Raw genomic sequence first — 23,274 nt, 5'->3', positions numbered from 1 at the left:
GGTTGCACTCCAATTTTAACTCTAGAAAAAGATTTGCATTGCCAAGCATTTGTCTAATATTCTTTTTCTCAAATAACTAAGAAATTTCTTCATGTCGAATTTTTCAATCTGGACCAATGGAAAAATGAATGAACTTCCTTAATAGCTTCAGAAGTTGAGAAGTAACAGCTTCTATGCCAATTAGTTCCACCTATCAGAACATAGCCAACTCTTTGTACGAGCTCTGAGCTATGAATTTTAATGTGAAGACATTTGTCGCTTTCTTATATGGGTAAATACGGAGTAGCGTGTACATAATTTGGCACACTTTGGCACAGTTTTCTGGGCCTATGGGCCAAGGAAGTGAACAACTGGTTTAAGTGTTTAATGGCATAATTGCATGCAATGCAGCAACAGTGGAGTTAGTGTGGCACACGGAGTAGGTTGTCTCTATTATGACCATGTCTGCACATAGGAAATCCAAGTTAAGAGCAAACAACGGCCTAATTCTAACCAGAGGCATCTTCGCTAGCTAACAGAGATGGTTCTTTTAATGGTTGTTAGAAGTGCAGTGACTAACCCCTCCTCGGCCATCTTCTCAATTGCACTTAATGTTTAGATTACTAAGACTAGGCCTAATTGGGTCTTAAAACTAAGTTTATTTTAAAATCGGACCCAGCCAACCAAATATAGAACCTGGGCTAGGTCCAGCTAAAGTTGGATGCTGCTGATTGGATACTAGCGATCAGGCTCTATTGGAGTGCTATCGGGCCACTGTAACATAAATCTCACGGAATATAATATAAGAATTTCACACATCTCTCTCTTCTACCTCTTCTTGTAGTTGAATTAGAGAATGATCCGCTCAATCCAAAGACGACCTAATTAGGCCCTGTAACATAAATCCTCGAGGGAAGAAAATCTGGGATAACCCAATCACAGCTCGTGAAGGAGATTCCTAGCCAAAAACCCACGCCCGAAGTATCTCAAGCCGTAGTGGCTGATAGCGTGCCAAGTGTTCGACCATAACCCTCACCTCGAAGCCCATCAACCAATCGAACGAAAGGTTTAGATTTCCTTGGATAAGGAATCGACCTCCTCCCCTCCCATTTCCCTCCTCTTATTAAGTACTCCTCGGACCCAAGCGTTCACTCAGAGCACCTTCCAACCATTTCCATTATCGTTCTTTCTCCTATCTCTGGGGGCGTTAAATCTTTATCTAGTCCTTCTCAATGGCTGCCACCATGGCCCTCTCCTCCCCCTCCTTCGCCGGGAAGGCGGTCAAGCTCGCCCCCTCGACCTCCACCATCCTTGGCGAGGGCAGGGTCACCATGCGGAAGACCATCGGCAAGCCCGTCCCCTCCGGCAGCCCATGGTACGGCCCGGACCGCGTGAAGTACCTGGGCCCCTTCTCCGGCGAGCCCCCATCCTACCTGACCGGCGAATTCCCCGGCGACTACGGGTGGGACACCGCCGGCCTCTCGGCCGACCCCGAGACATTCGCCAAGAACCGCGAGCTTGAGGTGATCCACTGCAGGTGGGCCATGCTTGGTGCCCTCGGCTGCGTCTTCCCCGAGCTGCTAGCCCGCAACGGGGTCAAGTTCGGCGAGGCTGTGTGGTTCAAGGCCGGAGCTCAGATCTTCAGCGAGGGTGGTTTGGACTACTTGGGCAATCCAAGCTTGGTCCACGCCCAGAGCATCCTCGCCATCTGGGCCTGCCAAGTTGTATTGATGGGCGCCGTCGAGGGCTACCGCGTTGCCGGTGGCCCGCTCGGCGAGGTCACCGACCCGCTATACCCCGGCGGGAGCTTCGATCCCTTGGGCCTGGCCGATGACCCGGAGGCTTTCGCCGAACTCAAAGTGAAGGAGATCAAGAACGGCAGGCTGGCCATGTTCTCCATGTTCGGTTTCTTTGTTCAGGCTATTGTGACCGGCAAGGGTCCGTTGGAGAACCTGGCCGACCACCTTGCGGATCCTGTCAACAACAATGCTTGGGCCTACGCCACCAACTTCGTGCCCGGAAAGTGAGGGAGTATCCTTTAGGATTTTGTTTGGAGATTGAGATTGCTGGTGTGATGTACATCATTCCTGTGCAATATTAGTTCTCGTTCTTCATCACCATGTAATGAATCTTCTGTTCGTCTTTTCTTTTGTCACTCCTTCTAGTATTTTTTTTTTTTTGGGATAAAGATTGGCAGCTATTCAGTGCCCCAAATCCAATTCCTTCCGGATCTACGTAAATCAAAACTTAATTACCTACGTAAAGATCTGCAGAGAGTGAAGTTTTGTGAATGCTGGAATTGATTACTACGGGAGCTGTTGACAGTAGAGCTGTTGGAAGTAGAGCTGTTGGAAGTAGAGCTGTTGGAAGTAGAGTTGTCTGAAGTAGAGCTGTTATAAAAAGCTGTTTGCTGTTTAGTAACTACATTCGTAAAGTGCTGTGGTACTTTGTTTTGTATTTGGTAAACAAACTGATAAAGTACTTTTATATGACAAAATTACCATAAAGGACATTGCATAGTATTATACAACACAACATAATAAAACATAACATAAATTAATACATAAATATACGATATAGTATAATATTATTGTAATATAAAATAATATTATGTTAATATAGCATAATAGTAATATAATTATTAGAGTAAATTAATATTTGATAATATAACATAATATTAAATTATTTAACATAACATATTAATGTATTATGATATAATGTAATATATATTATATTTATAATATAATACAATAATAAAAGCATAAAATATTATAATTATTAGTATAAATTAATTTCTCATAATATAACATAATATTAAATTATTTAAAATAACATATTAATGTATTATAATGTAATGTAATATAATACAATATTTATAGTATAATACAATAATAAAGGTATAAAATATTATAATTAATATTATAAATTAATTTTCCATAATATAACATAATATTAAATTATTTAAAATAACATATTAATGTATTATAATGTAATGTAATATAATACAATATTTATAGTATAATACAATAATAAAGGTATAAAATATTATAATTATTAGTATAAATTAATTTTCCATAATATAACATAATATTAAATTATTTAACATACCATATTAATGTATTATGATATAATATAATATGATATTATATTTATAGTATAATACAAAAATAAAGGTATAAAATATTATAATTATTAGTATAAATTAATTTTTCATAATATAACATAATATTAAATTATTTAACATAACATATTAATGTATTATGATATAATATAATATGATATTATATTTATAGTTTAATACAAAAATAAAGGTATAAAATATTATAATTAATATTATAAATTAATTTTCCATAATATACCATAATATTAAATTATTTAAAATAACATATTAATGTATTATAATGTAATGTAATATAATACAATATTTATAGTATAATACAATAATAAAGGTATAAAATATTATAATTATTAGTATAAATTAATTTTCCATAATATAACATAATATTAAATTATTTAACATAACATATTAATGTATTATGATATAATATAATATGATATTATATTTATAGTATAATACAAAAATAAATGTATAAAATATTATAATTATTAGTATAAATTAATTTTCCATAATATAATATAATATTAAATTATTTAACATAACATATTAATGTATTATGATATAATATAATATGATATTATATTTATAGTATAATACAAAAATAAAGATATAAAATATTATAATTATTAGTATAAAATAATTTTCCATAATAATTTTCCATAATTTTTCATAAAATAATTTTCCGCGGTCCAGGGGCTCTTCTTCATGGTCCACGCTCGAGGAGGACCTCAGCGTGGGCCGCGAGGTTGATGATAAAAAAAAAACAATAGATTGATTTTGGAAGGTATAGAAAAGGATTAAAATTTTTTTCTTCTAAAATGTGGTTCAAGAGATGCATACAAAAATTGAAAAGAAAAATACCTTTTCTTACGGAAGGGAGTCTGACGGCTTGGGTTTTTGGCTCCAGCAGATTTTTAGGTTTATACAGGGATAAACTATGTAATTATGTTATTTTAATATGGGCATTTTTGTCAAAAATATAGCTTTCCAAAAAAGCTGAAACAGCTTCCTCCCAAAAGCTCCAAATTGGAGCTTCCTCCCAAAAGCTGTTTTTAGCTTCCTGCAAAAGCTGAAACAGCTTTTTGAAAAATTTACCAAACATAGTTTTTCATCTAAAAGTACTTTTGGAGGGCCAGAAAAGCTCCCCAAACAGGGCCTACGTCTTTGGAGCGGAGGAAGAGAAGAGAATTGCTTGCGGGTCGGGTGGGTCATCCATTGGAGAGTCCGGCCCATTCAAGCACCGATCCGTGATGGGCACGGGAGCTCATGCATGGCCCATAACTGCCATGTGGGCTATGCCTCAGCATTCATGGGCCTCGAACAAATTATATATCTCTAAGGTCAGACTGGGCCAAGAGTACTTTGCCATGGGCTAGCCTAGGCTTGGCATATTATGATATGGCATTAAGTGACATATTAGTATATGATTATTTACAACATTTCTATATCAAACAAGATGACTTGAGCTATATCTCCTGACGTGGCTTTTAAATTACATATGAACAATATGTTTTTAGAAATTCATTTCATGATATGATGGGAATATTTTTATTGGGAACCTTGATGCTATCTTCATCGCTTGGTGGCCATGGAATATTTTGAATCATCCAGGCTCAATCGTCATCCTTATCACATGAGACACAACTCCCGTATTTGAGAGCGGCAAAGAGGCATATCCTGCATTCAAGAATTGAATCCGAAACTTCTAGTTGCTAACCAAAGTGATGGGACTACTGAATCAAGCCTTTATAGATGCTATATACGTGCATATGATTTAGGTGCAACTTAGGTTTGCTGCACCAATATGACACAGTTATGCCAACAACTGTTAGCTGAGCTCATTGGTACCCAATTTTATAGAAGAAGGATAGGTGTCGATATTCAATGATGTCAAATAATCATCATGTTATTAAGAAAAAGAATCAATCATAGAAATACTTTTGAGATAATGCGATGACCAGCCGCCATCATTACAAACCAACTTAAATTACTGGCTGGTCCATAGTGAAAGTCCCCTAAACTCGCATCATATTCTAAACATTAATTATCTTGACCATTAGAATCATATGCTAAATGTGAAACTCGGCCGATCGGGCATCATGTCTCATAAAAATTAGAGTTCGGTCAAAAAATGAATCGATCAATAGTTTCTCGCTCTCTCTCAAAACAACACCAACAATAACAATAACATGTCAAAAAAAAAAAAAAAACAGCAACAACAGCAACGTGTCAAAAAAGAAAAAATTATATTTTATTATATGGTGCCCGCCCCCATTTGAATTTGTTCGTGAGCCATTACCTAACCCACAATCCTTCCTCAACGCCAAGGCAACGTTGACTCGAACGATCGCGTACTTCCCGTGAAAGCACGCGTCTTTCCAACGCGTCGGCCACAGTTCACACCTGATAGGCTGATTGCCATCCCAAAACCCAAGACCGATGACACAGACTCACAAACACGCGGGTTCCACAAAGTGGTTTATTTTTTTATTTTTTATTTTGATAGGTTCTGTATAAATATATAAAAAAATAAAAAAACACAAACTTATGGAGTGCCACTGACAGCTCTCTCTCTTCTGACCATAGGACGTATCCTGAGTGATGAGCCGCATAAGCAGCCATCCAGTCAGCTGCCTCATTGGCTTCTCTGAATACATGCTTGGCTTCCAAGGCTACACCATCTCTCACCATCATCCCAATATCCCTGTTTAGGGGGTGATTTGTGCTCCAAAGTGGTTTATTTAGCCATGCTTTAATTGACGTGTTTTTCTTTTTAAGATGGAAATGGCTGTGTTCTGTCTCACCTTGGCGTTCCACAACAAAATACACGTCGATTCATATACAAGAATGTTGCAGTAGGAATCATGAAAATATGGTATAATGGTCTAATGAGATCCGAAATTAGACAGTCATTTTCAAAAGAAAGAAAACAAAATAAACTTTTCTTGCCAAATCCTGCCGAAAGCGGAAGTAATAAATACTTTTCCCGCAGTTGATCCAAGAATTAGTGCGACTTAAACGGGGGCAACGGTTGACTCAAGATGAAAGCTGATGTAAATTCCCGTGCACGAGAAATTTCAGAGCGCACTTGCCCTCTAATGCTTATAGCCGTCGGGTATGACTCGCCTAAGTCCATCACCCTTGTCTCTCTCTGAAACTTCATGGCGTTTTCCTCCTCCATGTTTGCACAGAAAACGAAACCGTGTGGAAGGCTCATTTTTCTAATCCACGGTATATATAAACATGCGTTTCGAGGTGTGAAGTACATAGAAAGGAGGAGACTCTCCTTGCCCACTTTCGCTCTTGCTAACGAGGAGGAGCTAGCCTTTTTATCGGTAACTAAATCTTATTAGCTATAGTTTGGGTGGGGAGGAGATGGCTGGGAGGAAACGAGAATGGTTGCGAAGAAAGATGAAGGTTATGACGGCTAAGGATCGGCGATGGGCACATAGAGTTCGTGTTTTGTCGTCGATGTGGAGAAGGTGGAGGCAGCCCTGGCAGCCACATCCCCACCTGCTAGTCCTCCTCGACGACGCACACTATTACTTGATGTGGGTAGTCGAGGCCGTCACCATTGTTGCCTCACTTTGCTTCTTCTTCCTGCGCTTTGGTTTTCGGGTTTGATCTTCGAAATGGATAAACCAGCCAGCTTGGGAGGTGGAGAGGGAAGAGTTAAGTGGTATCTGCAGCTGAAGATGAGAACCATTTTATGTAGACTTCTTCTTCTTCTTCTTCTTCCAGAGATGTGTTATAATTCCATTTTATTGTTTGTAAAATTAATTAATTCATGCTCGATCTTATATTTTTCGTTGATCAAATAGGTCAATGCACGGAAGCTGTGTTATATGATATATTATATATACGTGAAACCTTCAATCATTGGATAATTAGTTGGACTTGGACTATATCATAGTTGACTTGTATGCAAGTTCAGATTGAATCCAATTCGAAGTTTTAAAGAACAGGGAAAGGAATATTTCACTAAACCCAACCACCAACAAGCAGGAAGAAAGTTGATGTCGCTGATCTTGGTACTTTTGTACAATTGTGCAAATGGGAGCTTCATTCTACTTCACAGTCAGACGAATCTTGTTACCAAAAAAAAGGATTGCATAACTGATGTTTAGCTGTACTATTTATTATCTTGCTGATAATTTGCATCAAGCAAGTTGTTAATAATTAGAGGAGGAACGAAAAACAGTAAAATACTAAAATAAAATAGGAATAGTGATGCGTTTCTTTCATCATGTCAGACAGGTGAAGTCAATGGCAAAATGCAGTAACAGTTACGTAGTGTAGAAACAACAATTTTTTTCAGTCGGATTTCTATGTCGATCACCACTGATCACCACCTTACTTATTGCCGGGAGAAAACGGGAGAGTTACCGGGAAGCTTTCGTCTGAGAATTCTTTTGTACTATTTTTTTGCGTCAAAATTTGGTCCACCACATCCATCTCTAGATAGACCGGTGGCACATGCTTCTCTCTTGTACCAGCCTTCACTCCCAGCCCTCATTCAATGGCTGCCACCTTGGCTCTCTCCTCTCCCTCCCTCGCCGGGAAGACGAGGGCAGGGTCACCATGCGCAAGACGAAGCCTTTCTCCTCTGGCAGCCCATGGTACAGCCCCGACCGTGTCAAGTACCTCGGCCCCTTCTCCGGCGAGCCACCATCCTACATGACTGTTGTATTCCCCGGTGACTACGGGTGGGACACTGCTGGCCTCTCTGCAGACCCTGAGACCTTTGCCAAGAACCGTGAGCTCCCCACTGCAGGTGGGCGATGCTTGGAGAACTTGGCCGACCGCCTCGCTGATCCTGTCAACAACAATGCTTGGGCCTGCGCCGCCAACTTTGTCCCTGGCAAGTGAGCAATGGAGGGATCATCACCAAGGAGTGATCTTGATGGATTGCATTGGTCCGACTTGTAATTGCTCTTGGCGATGTAAGATGGTGAATCGTGTACCAATAGTGTATATTCAATAATGTTCTTTTATTCTTCAAGCTCCTATTCTCCCCATAGTAACATCTTGGTTGCAGACAGTGGGAGAGGCTTGGAGTATGATCCAAACCTCATGCCTCTTCATGCAAAAGCATACATGATATATTGATCATCCAGCAACATAGAGCGAAGCAATGATTAAATTACAATATCTCAGTCTAGAGGAAAGAACCAAGACTTCTTCACACCTCATTACAATAACAGTAGATTAAGTTTCCGACCTTTATTTTGCCCTTCCGAACTTAGCAGCTAATGAGGCGACTGGCAGAAACATGGAAAGGAAAGGTGGATCTGATCAAAACAGGAGCTACTGATTCATAGCTGAGAGAGACAGCACCAAGATACCAGTCGCTGAAAATAATAATTACAGGCATATATTTCAGAAAAAAATAAAAAAAATAAATCATGCGTTTTTCTGAAAGTCAACTTTTTTGTTAAATTTTGCGATGGCAAATTGATTTTTGTTCTGAAAGTTAATGTTTTATTTAATTTTGTGATGGCAGGATATGGTCTTTAGCTTAGTCGACCGAGGAGCTTCATCCATCTTGCCTTTTTAAGCGATTCGAACGGCAGTCTTCAGTTTGATTGGTAGATTAAACAGAAGAATGTGATTTTGTTTGTGTTTGCTTTCTTCTTTTTCTGGTTAGGCAACTGATGGAAATTTTGATTATGGTCCAAACTTTTTGCTCGAATCCGAGATGGACAACTGAAGATTTTATCTTGAATTAATGTTTTTATTGAATATTTTCTGGTACCATATGGTTGATATTAGTATTCTTGGTGTATCTTAGGAGCAATGCTCAGGATGCATGCATATCAGTTGCTCACTCTTGCTGTATTGGGAAAAGATGAGTCCTAATATTAGCTGGTGACCGAGGCGTGACAATCACCCCTACGAAGACTGACTTCTGCGATGGCTCCGGTAGATTCCCTTATCAAGCCCCCGCCTATGAGTTGTTTGCTGCCTTTTTTTTTTTTTTTCCTTTCTTTTCTTTTTTTTTTCTTGGTAAACCGACCGCTCACACTAATCTCGCGTGAACATTGCCAACAGAGTCACAAGCCAAAATACTCCACAGCGGTGGAGGAACAAGTACATAGTGAGTCCATAAAATCTCTCCAAAGTGATGAGCAGTAAAGAAGGCGACTTAGTCAGCAGTTTCGTTCGTCTTCCGGAACACATGGCCAACCTGATTTGCTTATTTTTCAACAAGCATGCAGTAAGATCCAATGTAGATCTAACTTTGTATTCACTCGTGGCATTCGAAAGATCCGAGGCGACCACCATTGCTCCTGCCTTCTCAAGATTCCATACATTCCTTATTAATGAATGGACAACCATCCTTTTGAGTACAAGTTTAGATTTGGCCTTAACAAAAAAAAATGGAGCATTTAACAACGCATCTTCACAAATCAAGGACTGCAAAATCGCCTCTTTCGTTATGGGGTGACGGAAGGATCAAACCATCAGCCAATATGATGCTAACACTGCAACTTTAAATTCATTTTATAATTACGAGTTTTAATTAGCGAATATTAAGATCCTTGCATAAAACAGTAGATAATATGGCGGCCAATGTTTCCGATGTGCCAGTTGTGCTCAATCTAAAATTTCTCCTCTCTATCAATATCTCAGCTCATCTTACCGTCCACCGCACCAAGTTTACAGAGCCGAAGGCCTTAGAAACCTAAAACCGAACATAAGAAACAGAGCATATACTCATAGTAAAATCTTTCTTTGATCCCCTAAGTTGGTAGCAATAGCTATCTTTTGGAATAATATAATGACTCATATTCAAATATCTTAATCCTATTTAAGTGACATCGACCTTCTACGCCGAATTCTGTGAGGACACCCCAGAAATCCTATAATGGCCCAGAAATCACCCCAGAACTAAGTCCAGGTGTTTCTCACTGCACATTCTGTGAGGACATGTCTCGATTAGACCTGACCAAACGATCTGGCCGATTTTTGCCGGTCTCAGGCTGGAATTTCAGCTCCTTGCATCAATGTTTTAAGCCCGACAAAGTAAAAGATAGGTTCAAGCTTGGCATTTCTAACCCAGCACGATTCAAAATATATAATATATTATATACATTATAATATATAATATAGTATATTAATATATTTATGGTTTTACTCAGATAGTTTGGATGCAAGGAACACTGCTTTAAAAGCTTTTTTTTTTTAAAGAAAAAAAATCAATTGTACGTATGTTTATTTCTTAGAAAACTAAAACATTTTGAAAGGTCATAACTAGTTTTCTGAAAACTTTCTTTTTTCCATGAAAAAGACTTAGTTTTTCTTTTTATTTTCCATAGATTTTCATGTAATTAAACGTATTTTAAAGAACTAGCCTCGTGTGCAAAAATTTGAGTACGATTGCTAGAAGCAAGGACACTGCAATTCAAAGCGACAACTACCTCCCTTCGGTGATTTAATAAGAATAGACATGTTAAATTCAATGCAAAGCAGGAGTTAAAATTGCAATTTCATGAAAAAGAATAAATAAATCTCCATTGAAGATGTACAAGTAGAACAACAAACAAATGATTAAATGGAGCACCCTGTTTGGTCTCTCAAGTAGCCTGAGTTTACTGCCTCTGGTGCTATTTTCAGGACATAACACACCTCTGCAAATATGGCCTACTGCTTATGACCCCCTGAAAATTATTATTTGCACCAATACCCATCAAATTCTCTTGTTTTGGCAATAATATCCATCTCATTAGATCTTTGATTGACGGTGTTGATAACTGTTTTAAGTATTAAAGGACACTTTACCCTTTTGCAATAACACCCACGAAAATTTATAACATTTAATTTACATCATAAATAACTACATTTTTGCATAGATATTTCAAGAGTATTCATGCAAATTACAAGAGTAATAAGTCATTTTATATTTAAAATGATTCTTTATTACGGCCATCAGTCAAAAATCCAATTGCAGGGGCATTGTTGCAAAACAAGATGATTTAGGGTATATATACAAATCGTGGAAAAATATGCAATAAACTATATTTTGAAGGGTATATATGTTGAAAAAAGAGACACTTTTAGCCAATAAGAACATACCCTGTCTCAGGTATCATATCTGCAGCTGTTGGAGGCAAATTATGCCTTGAGACATGCTCTCTAACCTTTGCATGAGTTTCAGCATCATGCTGAAACATCGACACCAGCTGTTGGAGTTCTAACTTCCTCACCTGAACCTGCTCTTCAGTAATAGGAGTTTGCAACCCAAGATACAGCAACCCAAGACCAAACAGGACAGTTCCTACAAAGAAGAGAACTCCCGTACACAAGCTAAATGCGTATGGAGTATTCTTGGCCCCTGGTATGCCATCCACATTGATCCCAAAGAGACTGGTAATTATGGAAAGAAGAAGGCCACAACCACCAAAAATGGTCAAATTATGGTTTACACGGAGGCTTCTATCCTGAATTCATAAATCGTTAAAACAACTCAGAGATCAAAACTTTTCAAAGAACCTTCATTTAAAGAAGCACTTGCGTCAATGTGTTATTCTATTTATTGAAAAAAAAAACAGAGAAAGATGTCTATTAGCTAGGTACCTGCAACCATGCACGAACTGTGCTCTGCATAACATCCTGAATTGTAAACAACCGTCCACGGACAGCTTCTTGCTCCTCCAACATTTCCCTTGTATTCTTTTTGATTCCCTCTAGCATAGTTCTTGCAGCATTTCCTCTCAAGTGCTGCAGAAGCTCAAATACGATTTCCTCCCTTGCATGCAATGACCATTTAACTCTAATAACCTGCCACAGAAAATTTTACAAAGACTAGTCATCTTTGAAAAACAGCACAATAAAAAAACACAGGATAAAACTTTCGTAGTGTTATAGTGTAACATCCTAGAACCTCACACAAAATGACTAGCCGGAAGGGATTATTTGGGTTCCTTGATCCTGTATAAGTATCCAAGATCAACGCAGCGAATAACCGATGTGGAACTAAACACACGCTCGCATGGGTCCTCACATACTTTACTCGTTTAAGCCCTGACGTCCTCATCAGGCTAAGAGTTCAAATCCATTCAAATTTAATCACAAGTACCACGATCGGCCCGTGGTCAGCCCAAATAAATCTGTGCTACAATGTCTCCTAGTCTACATAGGTTATGGACTAGATCCACTCTGATACCATTTGTAACAACCCAGAACCTCATCCAAAAATGGCTAGCCGAAAGGTATTATTTGGATTTCTTGATCATATATAAGTACCCAAAATTTACCTAGCGAAAAACCGATGTGAGACTAAACACACGCCTACATAGGTCCTCACATACAGAAGTACTCTCTAGATCCCAATACAAGCCAATAGGCAATACACAATCAGGACAAAATGCTAGTCTATATTTCTTCTTCGAGCCATGCTTTACTTTAATGAATTAATTCTAATCAGTATTTAAAACAAAGTCCGCAAGCTCGGTACCGGATAGCATATCGGTACCTTATCAGTTCGGCACGATATGGTATGGTACACCTCTATGCCAAAATAGCTCTCTAACCATTTTTTTCTATTTTCATCTCAATACAGACCGGTACACACCTCGGTACGGTGTGGTATATCTCGGTACGGGGCGGTACGCCTCGGTACTACCAACTTGAAGATGTGTTTCATATTGATTTTCTTTCGATATGGTACGGTACGACCTGTACCAGGTGGTACGACAAACCTTGATCTGAAATAACATTAGAAGCAACCCTAAATGGTAAAGCTTGGTGAACGATGAGAACATAAAAGTTGGGACATTGCTTAGTATTGATGGTAAGAATTAGTTGTACTTACTAATGACCAATGATAGCTATTAAAGATTAACGAATATGAGTGAGTTTACCCAACAAAATCATCTTTAGATTGTCAGCTGGAAAATCAATGGGTCCCTTGTACAATGATACCTTTTTTCTTATTTTAAGTTGCGCTCAAAATTTTCACTTTGAGCTTAAGAAAGGTTCAAAATTAAACAGATTACGTTTTGCACTGAAACCAAATTTTCCATCAGTTAATGATGGTTGCTTTTCTCACATATGTAAATGTTTCTTCTTTTAGGCTGTATGACCATATCAGATGGAAACTTTACAACAAGTAGGAAAAAATTTAAGCATGTTAAGAGTGCAAAATTTTCAGCCACCACCGAACTGAAGCTTAGGAACTTTACAACCAGCATTTCTCTATAAGTCTACCATGCTTGTGGATCTTACTTTTATAGGATGGTGGATGTGAAGTGACATCCGGTCATAGGCAGCTAATGGTATGGTTTGCTGCTCTTTTAACAGAGGACCAGCATGCAGATTACCCTATTACCTTTAACAATGCTCTGCTTCATTTTTTCCTTTTCAAACCTGCAGGAATTTTCCCTGCATAGCAATTTCCAACTTCTTGGGGCCACTGTGTCAATGAAGAAGGATAAAGAGAATGGTAGCCTTCTTGGTGGACCATTGTTAGGGACCTACCTAATCATCCTGGTATTAGCTTTCTAAACCAATTATCTGGTTTTATAAGAGAACCAGTTGCAGAATTCCATCCACTCTATAGCAACATAAACCTGGATTTCTCCAAGACCCCTCCAATGTAAGTGCAAAGACTATGATTATTCTTTCTCATGCACTTTGTGACAATACTCAACTGCAGGCCTATCAAACCCTTTACTTCCATATATGTTAAATTACCATGCCACATGCAGTCCAGATGTTCAATATCTTCATCACTTTTAATAATTTAATTAGTCAGTAACCATAATCTAACATTTCTAATAGAGGCTGTGCAAATTGTTCATTAAAAAAGTGATTATTATACAATAATGAGAGAAACCTTGAACAAAGAAAAAGGATTGACTAGGAAGTCCAGTGTGAATACCTGTGTTGCCAATCTTCTAATCTCTTGGTTTAAGATTATAGTGAGTAAATTTAGATCTTCACGATTTCTCCTGGTGAAGATAGCAATATGTTACCAATCTCTGTATAGCACAAGCATAAGCCAGATCTATATGAAGCAGTAAATACTAAAATAGATATTTCTATCCAGATAATATGATCTTATAATAGAAAGGTTACCTATTTACAAACTTCAACTCGATTTCATCAGCTGCCCCAAAAACATGCTTGCGAAACAATCTGAACAATGTCCAAAGGGCACATGTTAGATATATGGTTTATATTATCATAGGAGTAACAATAAATTTGTGCCATGATAGTAACATGATAAAGAAGTACACCAAGTAACTGGCCAAAGATTCCAATAGATGTGTTGATCATATAGAAATTATGCAGCTGAGAGTACTTCTAAGATATTCTTGTTGATTCAGTGATTTGCTTGAACCAGATAGGGCCTGAAATAAAACTTGGGAGCTCATTCAAGTCCGGTCAATCACATTTACAAATTCTCTGTTGGATCAGATCATGTGTACAAGTCTAAGACCAATGAGGTTATCAGTTCAAGTCAGGTCCAACTACATCAAAACCTGATTGCACACATTCAAATTTGAACTAGAGCAGGGAAGGTCAACACTATGTCATGCTGTATGTTCAGTTCACCGGGCCAAAATCTGTTCTTTCTGTTTTCTCCTTCCGCTTCTTCTAGAGGTGGTCTCTCTCCCTTCTTAAAGTGGGTGGCTCTCCCAGAAGGTGGAGCCACTAGCCAAGCTACTAATTAAGGTAAAAGATCAATAAATACAAACTATAATTTCACTGGACTTTTAAGAATACAAAATTATGAACATAGTGAATGAAAGAGGCATTACATCTTATGAACACGTCTGTGAAAAAACATGTTTATGCTTCTCTAAAATTGCAACTAAAATAATAACTATGCTCAGCTTCATGAGCTAAGCAGAAATCTCCTCAATATATTATGTTCCAGAACAAAGTTGCAAATCTCCAACCTAGCTTTGTGGTACTTGGACATACAATTTAAGTTAGTGTTCATCTGTTAAATTACTTTTTCTTGAAAGGACTATTAGATACTTATACAAAATAATGGTATTGTTGGCTATGATTCGGACAAGATTCAAAGCCTACATGTGTTGGAAAGATTTTTTACTCTTTTTGTTCCCCTATAAACACACCGTATAAGTTTAAAGAGTGCTACCACACATGTAAATACATCTACATCTCTTGATAGGAAGTAATGGTAGCAAAAAAGAATTCAAAGCTTGGGGATTACATCTTACAAGTCTGCAGAAGCAGCTATTAAGTCTTCTTTTGTAAATAGGATCATCGATAGGGTAGATATGTTTTCATGGAGGAGACACAGATTTTTGTTTGAGAATCAATAAAAAGGCCAGGAGCTGCTAATGAACATCCATGGAGAGACTAACGCAATGTCATAGCATGAAACTGAGCAATGGCATACCTGGGAAAAGCGAAGGTACTAAAGTAGAGACTGCCAATAACCACTAGTACAATTTGGAGGAAATGATTGGTCAACCAAAAGGGAAAACAATAAATTCAAGTAAAATTAACAATGAAGGCAAAGAGAACAGCATAGCTAGGAGAGATGCTCAAAGAAGGTAGGTCATGAAAAAACTTACAAGCACCTAAGAATTTTTGTCATATTATCAGCAACTCATATGCTTAAAGCTCTCAACTCTCAAGTGAATCCAATAAGGCTTCAATCAAGGGTTCATATACTAGTAGATTACTAGTAAGATAGCGTACCATACCTAGACAGTATGCCTTTTGGTGCAAGCACAACAAAAATGATATACAATGTGCTGGTACTGTACATTACAGTACAGAGGGGGCGCGCCAGTATAGCTCACAAACTATAGCCCAGTATTTAAATCCTTGGGTCTTCACAGAACAAAACATCACAAACTTGATATGCCAAAAAGGGGTCTCTAGTGGAATGAGAGGAGTGCAAACAACCCTTAAACAATGTCCTAGAAGGCACAAGTAAGATTTAATGAAGGTGATACTCTTTTGAACAAATGATTACAAATGATATTAAGCAAAGATTAGACCCCAAGTACTTTAAGTTTCTTTTTTTTTTCCCTTTCTTTTGGGGGTGGGCAGGTAGGGTTTTTGGTTTGGGGGAGCTGGGGGGAAGGGGAGGGAGAGAGAAGAGAACAAAATCAGCAGCTGATAAATTGATATGAAAATGGAGGCTTGTTGAACCAACTTAGAGTGATTAGCAAAAATCTAGATTTAGGACAAATCACTGCAGAATTGAGCAAGTTTCAAATGATCAAGCAGATGCTATTTTGAGTTAATATAACTGACAAAAAGCATCCTCAGTTACCTGCAATAAAAGGGTCTTTTGACTTAGTACAGGAAATCTAAGTACACCACAAAATTCAAAGAAAACTTGAAAGTCTATGGTTTCTCCAATGTCTAGTAAAAGTTCTTCGTGATACAGTGCTCATCTTGCCTGACTGTGCCAATACTTTGATGAAATAATTTCAAATGGCATGCGCACAATTTGGATAAAGGTCATTACCTACTTATTTTCCCGACAACTTGGGGTCCTGGGAGGGGCGAACTGGGTAGAGACCTAAATTTTGGCCTTTTTTTATACATAGTGGCTGTCCCAAGACTTGAACTGATGCCATGGCCCTCATAAGCCCAAGCCTTTATCATTGCACCAAGCAATGGCCCCTATCAGCACATTTTGGACATGCAACTGAAAAGCTTAACAGTGAAAGCAGAAAATGCATATGATAATATTCAGGATAGCAGCAATGCCCAAATATGCAAATGTCACGCGAGTAGCATGGTCTGGAATGGTAACAGTATATCACGATACAAAAAAATGCACGTAATAGCATATTCAGCTGAAATGAAAGAAAATGGTGCATATATACTAAAGATGGATAGTTATCTGCCTTCTCCTTCATAAATGGACAAGATTCTAAAGTTTTGAGATAGAAAATGACTACCATTTGCAGTAGCAGATAGCAACAGTTTAGTCTAGTTGACTAGAAAGCATTTTCTTTTCATGTATAGATAGGACAAAGAGCAAAAGTGAAAGTATACCTTCTTACAATAAGCACATGGAACACGGGTAAAGGACTATAATATAGATAGATTTTCATGGAATTATCATTTATAATCTATAGGCAAGAACTCAAGAGCATCGGATATACCAAAACTTCAGCAAATTTAAATAATCAACAACTGGAAACAACAACTATATCGACATCACCTATCATCCCATCGAGAAAGGCGACAAATTAAATGTGCTATAACTTCATGAACTGATTTAGGAGCAACACTCCCACCAGCAAGAAGAAGCTCCTGAGAAGAATTTGATCATTTATCCTCAGTATTGGACAGACCTTAGATATAGGGGAAAAAAATCATACTCAACAGAACAAGGAGCTTAGTAAATCAATCAACAAAATAGTATAACGACATGGTTAATCTCTTTTAAGTACCTGAACTTCAGTTATACCCAACACATTTATGTTTGAAGCAGAACCTTTGATATGCAATGCAGTTATTAAAAAGTTTTGAGCTTGCCATGACCGAAGCACAATAGGTATGTCATCTTCATCACAAAAGGGATCACCGACTGACTGACCTAAAAGTTCAAATAATAGTCCACCTGCAACCCTAACTGGGACCTGAAAAGCTAACATCAGCCATATTAATTTAAGAGGAATGACAACATGAAATAAGTGTATAACAAACTAAAAGGAAAGTTGATATTTGACTGCCTCAAGATTATATTAGACAAACATAAATGCATAGCAACGGATATGTTTTCATTTTTTTTTTAAATATAATTTTATGGATTCAAGTTTTAATTGGTATCCTATATATCAAGACTACATTAATATACAGAATCCAGTCATCTGTGCAAACTCAATACGATTACTTTGATGGCTACCATTGTAAGAAAAAAAAAAGAAAGAAAAAGAAAAAAAGATCCTCTTATTTTTTAAGCAAATTCTTTATAGTAGTTCTTTATTTGTCAAATGACAGCTTTTAAATTTCCCATTTCATACTGTGGAATTTGATAATGTCTATTACCAACCCTTTTTATTTGATCATTCTTGTTATACCAGGATGGTGTACCACGGAATGATTAGTTCATGATATATCATTCTAAAGTTGGATCTCCTTTATATACTAAGGAAAGGATTTTATCGCCACATGGAAGAAGCTGATGTCTACTCATCAAGTGATCATATTCTGTCTGCATGTTTTCCCAGACAATATGCTGAACTTTTAGTCTGTTGAGCCTGATGTACACGTGGACCAGTCTCCTAACAGCTTAAGCCTTTGGGCTCAAGCGATTAGCCAACATGGTATCAGAGTTAAGATTGCTGGAGGTCATGAATTCAGATCCCCTCTAATTTAATTATCTATTTAGTTAATCCAGTTGTCATCTCGACTCGTTATTTCTCTGTTCATGTAGGTGGGCAGGGTCTATCTTGTATGCATGGGATGAAGCTGGTAGGTTTAAGTTGAGGCTAATGACTTTCCTGACATATATACATGCTCAAGAATAAATAAGCTAGTTAGCTGGTGCCAAAACTTATTTCATACCATGAAACTTAAGAAGTAATGAATTCCTTGTTACAGAAGATTATCTGTACAAATTTAAATATCAAGGGTTGACCCGTCAATTTGAATGAATTTTGTAGTCAACGGATCTAAGATTCTCCTATGAACGTTATAGGCATTCTTCAAGTTGATTGGTTATTTTGTATCAAATAGTAGGTCTATGCTAAAAATCTAGGAGAAATTGCAATAACAAACATTTGGAAAAGAAGGTTAAAGAACTGTATAATTTTTTTCAGGAAACAAAGGAATTTTATTGACATATACATGAGATATGTCTAAACACATGCAAACAGTGTTTTTTCTATACATAGATAGGTAGGTAGGTAAGTATCATGCATTCATGACACCTAAAGAAATTACAAACTTAAAAATACAAAGTGTTCATGAATGGAGATGGAGCAGCTACTAGAAGAATCAGTAACAAGTCACCTCGTATAAAAGGTGCTTCATCCGTTCACTAATAAGCCAACTCTCATCTCTCAAGGCAATACTGATGGCAGGATGCAACCATGGAGAATTACTTAGCCACGAATCAACATAAGGATGACCTGCAGTTACATGACACCACCATCTAGGCCCTGCTGGACGCTCCCAGTAAGGAGCTGCAACAGCAACAGTAAAATCATCCTCATCATCAGTAAGATCTAGTGAAGCCCAGCGAGCATCAGCTTGGACCATCTGGACGAGTTCCGAAATCCTAGCCCAACCAATAGGAATCCAATGGCTGTCTGAAAATACCCTCATAAACTTTGGCTTTTCTTTATAGTCATCAAGTTGAGGAACTTCCTTGACACCTAAGATGGAGACAGTGTTGTTTAGATCTATGAGAGGCGTGGATTCCGGTAAGCTGTTCTTATTCAAATATTGCGAAGAAGCATTACCAAGTCCAGATCTAGTAATTTGCTTCTTTGGATTCAGACTGCCCTTTCGCTGCAATGAAAGGGTCCTTGGACCAGATTTATCTGGACTTGCCGACCTATGGCCTCGGACAAATTCAAAAGCACAGATGAGCCCATCTGTCCATAGTTCATTCCGTGGTGCACCTTCTCTACTTGCATGGAATTTACTGACCTCTTGCTTCTTACTCTTACTGCCCATGCAAGCTGGACTTTGTTCATCATAATCGCTCATTTTAATTTCATCTAGAGAAGCAATTAAAAATTTTCAGTTCATTATTTGTGAAGATATTTAGATAGAACAGGAAACTATGGAATATGAGCAGTGCCAGATAATGATCTTGCATTCTTGAGAGCCTTCCATTGGCTGAAACTTGCAGGCTTAGAATGAAAGTTTAAAGTTACCTACAACATGCTTTCAAGGGTGGGAAGGAAATAAAAAAGCACGATAATCATATATTTACCTGAGGACATGCAGGATATCAGGAAGCAAGTTCTTTTAACTATAAGCTAACATACAGTGAAATACTCCTTTGACAACCCTAAGTCAAGCATCATGAATTGTAAAAGAAAAAGTGAACTAGTAATAATCGTATACCTGAAAAGGCAGGCAACAGACATCAAACGCCACTGATTTTCAAATGTGGTTTTTATTATATGCCAACAAAGTACAAAAATTCAGGTAAGTCTGTTGAAGCATAAATTAAGAAAAAAGGATTGTTCTTCAAACATAAGATGAATGCCTCCATCCATGGCAAACATATAACAGATATACAAACTGAATACCTTTCAAGAGGAGGGTAAAGCTGCATATGGGGTTGCAGACATTGGCCAGATGGATAATTTGAATAGATTGCCTTCTCATGAAGGTCCAGAAATCAGTCTGTATAATGATTGGACTATTATTAACATAAAGAGTAACTTAGAATTGCCAGAGGGTGATAAAAAGAATGCTGCAAGAGGACTGCACATTGAGTTCTCCTTGCTTTCAAGCTTTTGTTAGGAGGGTTAAAATCCATTATTTAGGGGAATATTTGCATAAATAATTTGGTTATGATGGGATATTGGATTCATAAGATCATTAGTAGATACTGCTATCTTGAATAATTTATTTATTTTTTAATGGCGAATCAACCCACTTAAAGGTCAACTGGAATTTAATTAGTGGCAGAGAGTTGGGTCACTATCTAATGACAAGGAATTGTAAGGAAAATGATTTTGTGCATACAATCTTCTCTAGGACATACAGATGTGGCCGCTAAGAGCAGCATGACCATAATGCTCTTCGTCTATTTTCTTCTCTTCTTACATTATTCATCATGAGATCTGTACTAGGCACGGTACCGTCAGTTTCTTTCTGAAAATGAATCACTGTCTTCATCAACATGCTCAAACCTTTTGCTCTCCATCTTTACTCACATTCATCTGTACCTCACAAGAATTGTTTCCCTTTGTCTCTGAGAAATATTATCTAGATATCTTTCTTTTACATGCTTAAAGCCAGTCATGTTCCAGTTGTTTTGACCAAGAACATGACTCTAATGATTGCTTATGGGCATTGGAACTCTCCTTGATCCATGATGCCACCTTGTATGTGGCTTTAACTGTTCAAAGCCTAAAATTTTGCTGCCAGCTCACCCTCAAACTCACGAACACCAACACTCACCATTGGTATAAAGAAATTTTTAGAACATTTATCCATGCTCTCATATTCTCAATGTGGATGTTCAGGCTTGATTAGGAATGGGTACATTATCTCCTTGGGAAAATATCTTACCTTCCAAAAGAGCTCTTATCTCATTTAGCACCCTTCTCCCCATCCAAATATAACATAATCATAACCATCAAGTCCATCCCAATTAACAAGGAATACCTCTTATGTCGGGCATCTCAACGTCCTTTCCCACATTTACACAAATTTAATTGACAATGGCTAGGTCCTCGTCACCTCTTTCCTATGACACACATATAAGCATATGTTCAGGCCTTGATCAAATCTCTGTTAAGCCCATAACACCTTAACAAACTGTAAATTGCTCTACACTCGATTTATGCATACTTTATGCCCCTTTTCATCATATCCTTCCTAGTAGACATGCATTCTTAATAATACAATATTTGATCCCTTATCATTATTATCAAACAGAATATTTCATGAAGTCAGCAACTATGCATTGGTCAAATAACACCTCAGAAGCATTCTCCATTCTCTTGGGCAATAAATTAGTAATATCGATACCAATGCAAGATAAAACGTTGTTGTTATCCAGCCAAGAAAAAATAGAACATTTTAATCCCAAAGTCTATGCAACTTTTAACCCTCATTTATAGTTAAAAAATTGGATATGTGCCCCTCTCAGAGACATGGGTCCACAGAAACCATGATGCAAGCCTTCGATTAATGATTCTATGCATCAGCTTACTTCATAAACTAATTGTTTGCTAGAATTTTAATTTCCCAGCAACAATGTTTATGTTCATGATATACCACATTCATAGATTGGGCTTTTGCCCAATACTTTTCCCAAAAGAAGGGAAAAAAAAGGAAAAAAAAGACATTCCACCTTCATAAACAACATTATGCCATGCGATGCCTTCCAAGGAAACATATAAATCCCTTCCTTATACAAAAAATTCGCAGACTATGGTCCAGCAAACACCTTGGCCATTAAAAATTCTGTAATCAATTGTTTGCTTTTCTTTCAACTGTTAGATTTGAAAGTTCTTGCATCAAAATTTTAAACAAATAATTCAAAATCTTAAAAGAAATAAATACACAAGTCGAAGTGTCTAGTCTATTGAGAAACAATCAATTGTAAATCAATCGACTAGCTTGTGAAGCCAACTATCAACTCCAATATCTAACAAAAGAAATAAGTCCTCAACAAAACAGAGCAACATCTAACACCTTTTTTTTTGCTGGGGGCGGTGGAGGGCTGAGAGATTAAAAAGAAAAAATAATTTACTATAGAAAATAAAGAAAAAGAATTGATAATAAAAGAAGAGATTGAGACAAAAAATAACTACCGAGGATTGGGGAGGCGGCGAAATCTTTCTGGACTCCCTGCTTCTCCTCTTCTCTTTATTGTTGTACTTTTCTGGCTTCGGATTTGAATAAGAGAATATATAAAGAAAGAATTTGTATAGGAGAAGGCGGAGCTCTGAATCCGATCACTCTCGAGAAGCCGACAGTGGATCAGCTGAGAGACTCAGACGCGGAAGAAGCACAAGGTGGATTAGCAATAAGAGAATCAAAGGTGGGTTGCCTGAAATTTACGCTAGACGGCATAGCGAAGCAAATGCGGAGCCGTGGAGGGAAGGTAGTGCGAAAAAATGAAATTAAGAGGGCAGTTGGGCTTCTAGCCTTTTGACACACAGGCGGCGCTTCCACGGCGTTCTAGGCGTTAGCCGTAAAATGGACCCACAAAGCGAACCATTTACCTGCTTTCGCGCTCGCCAAAGGTACGCCAAGCAATATCCCACCGTATTCTCTCTCCTCTTCGTTCCGAATTCCGACTCCGTCCTCCCCCACCATCACTCTCATTTGTCGGTGGCAACGGTTAGCAGCAATGATGAATAAAGTTGATCAGACTTGAGAAAAAAATATACAATTTTAAATAAGCTAAACCTAAAATTTTCAATCCCTAGTTCTGCCCATGATCAGCTCTAGTAAAAATACCGTGTGACGATGGTAAAAAAAAAAAAAAATCAAAAAATGATGAGAGACTTACTTCTTAGTTTCAATTT

The 23,274-nt window shown here is 37.7% G+C and overlaps 3 protein-coding genes across 5 annotated transcripts; 2 read left to right on the top strand and 1 right to left on the bottom strand.

Annotated features, from left to right (window-relative positions):
• The first annotated feature begins 1,126 nt into the window (after nucleotides 1-1,126).
• Nucleotides 1,127-2,134, top strand: LOC103714976 (chlorophyll a-b binding protein 21, chloroplastic). The gene has a single exon (XM_008802467.6). It carries the CDS (start codon nucleotides 1,212-1,214, stop codon nucleotides 2,004-2,006), a length of 795 nt encoding a protein of 264 aa, XP_008800689.3. The 5' UTR covers nucleotides 1,127-1,211; the 3' UTR covers nucleotides 2,007-2,134.
• Nucleotides 2,135-7,678: 5,544 nt separating this feature from the next.
• On the top strand, nucleotides 7,679-7,966 carry LOC120112590 (chlorophyll a-b binding protein, chloroplastic-like). Its single transcript, XM_088705244.1, has one exon. It carries the CDS (start codon nucleotides 7,679-7,681, stop codon nucleotides 7,964-7,966), a length of 288 nt encoding a protein of 95 aa, XP_088561370.1.
• Nucleotides 7,967-10,993: 3,027 nt separating this feature from the next.
• Nucleotides 10,994-23,115, bottom strand: LOC103714979 (uncharacterized). Of its 3 annotated transcripts, XM_008802470.5 has the most exons (9): nucleotides 22,555-23,115; nucleotides 19,513-19,773; nucleotides 19,061-19,425; nucleotides 17,497-17,685; nucleotides 17,265-17,356; nucleotides 14,177-14,236; nucleotides 13,980-14,049; nucleotides 11,675-11,878; nucleotides 10,994-11,538 (listed from the first exon to the last, which is right to left on the bottom strand). In XM_008802470.5, exons 2-9 carry the CDS (start codon nucleotides 19,760-19,762, stop codon nucleotides 11,155-11,157), a joined length of 1,614 nt encoding a protein of 537 aa, XP_008800692.3. In that variant the 5' UTR covers nucleotides 19,763-19,773; nucleotides 22,555-23,115; the 3' UTR covers nucleotides 10,994-11,154. The 3 variants fall into 3 exon arrangements, with proteins under 3 accessions (XP_008800692.3, XP_008800691.3, XP_088560798.1); XM_008802469.5 differs by having other exon boundaries at nucleotides 19,061-19,773; nucleotides 22,555-22,985; XM_088704672.1 differs by lacking the exons at nucleotides 19,061-19,425; nucleotides 19,513-19,773; nucleotides 22,555-23,115 and adding exons at nucleotides 20,126-20,157; nucleotides 20,314-20,499.
• Nucleotides 23,116-23,274: the final 159 nt, after the last annotated feature.

The sequence above is a fragment of the Phoenix dactylifera genome, chromosome 9 (assembly GCF_051530095.1).
Source record: "Phoenix dactylifera cultivar Ajwa chromosome 9, Ajwa_hap1_PhDact_Kaust_v1.1, whole genome shotgun sequence".
Lineage (NCBI taxonomy): Eukaryota > Viridiplantae > Streptophyta > Magnoliopsida > Arecales > Arecaceae > Phoenix > Phoenix dactylifera.
The sequence above is the reverse complement of the archived record's forward strand: the minus strand, read 5'-3'. Positions and strand labels throughout refer to the sequence as shown.

What these genes read in the sequence shown, in the direction of transcription:
- LOC103714976 (XM_008802467.6), top strand. Translation starts at nt 1,212, where the DNA reads ATGGCTGCCACCATGGCCCTCTCCTCCCCCTCCTTCGCCGGGAAGGCG.
- LOC120112590 (XM_088705244.1), top strand. Translation starts at nt 7,679, where the DNA reads ATGCGCAAGACGAAGCCTTTCTCCTCTGGCAGCCCATGGTACAGCCCC.
- LOC103714979 (XM_008802469.5), bottom strand. Translation starts at nt 19,762, where the DNA reads ATGAGCGATTATGATGAACAAAGTCCAGCTTGCATGGGCAGTAAGAGT. An exon ending in CTTTCTCGATGGGATGATAG is followed by an intron (nt 14,237 to 17,264) that starts GTGATGTCGATA and finishes GACATTGTTCAG; the next exon opens with ATTGTTTCGCAAGCATGTTT. An exon ending in CAGTTCGTGCATGGTTGCAG is followed by an intron (nt 11,539 to 11,674) that starts GTACCTAGCTAA and finishes TTATGAATTCAG; the next exon opens with GATAGAAGCCTCCGTGTAAA.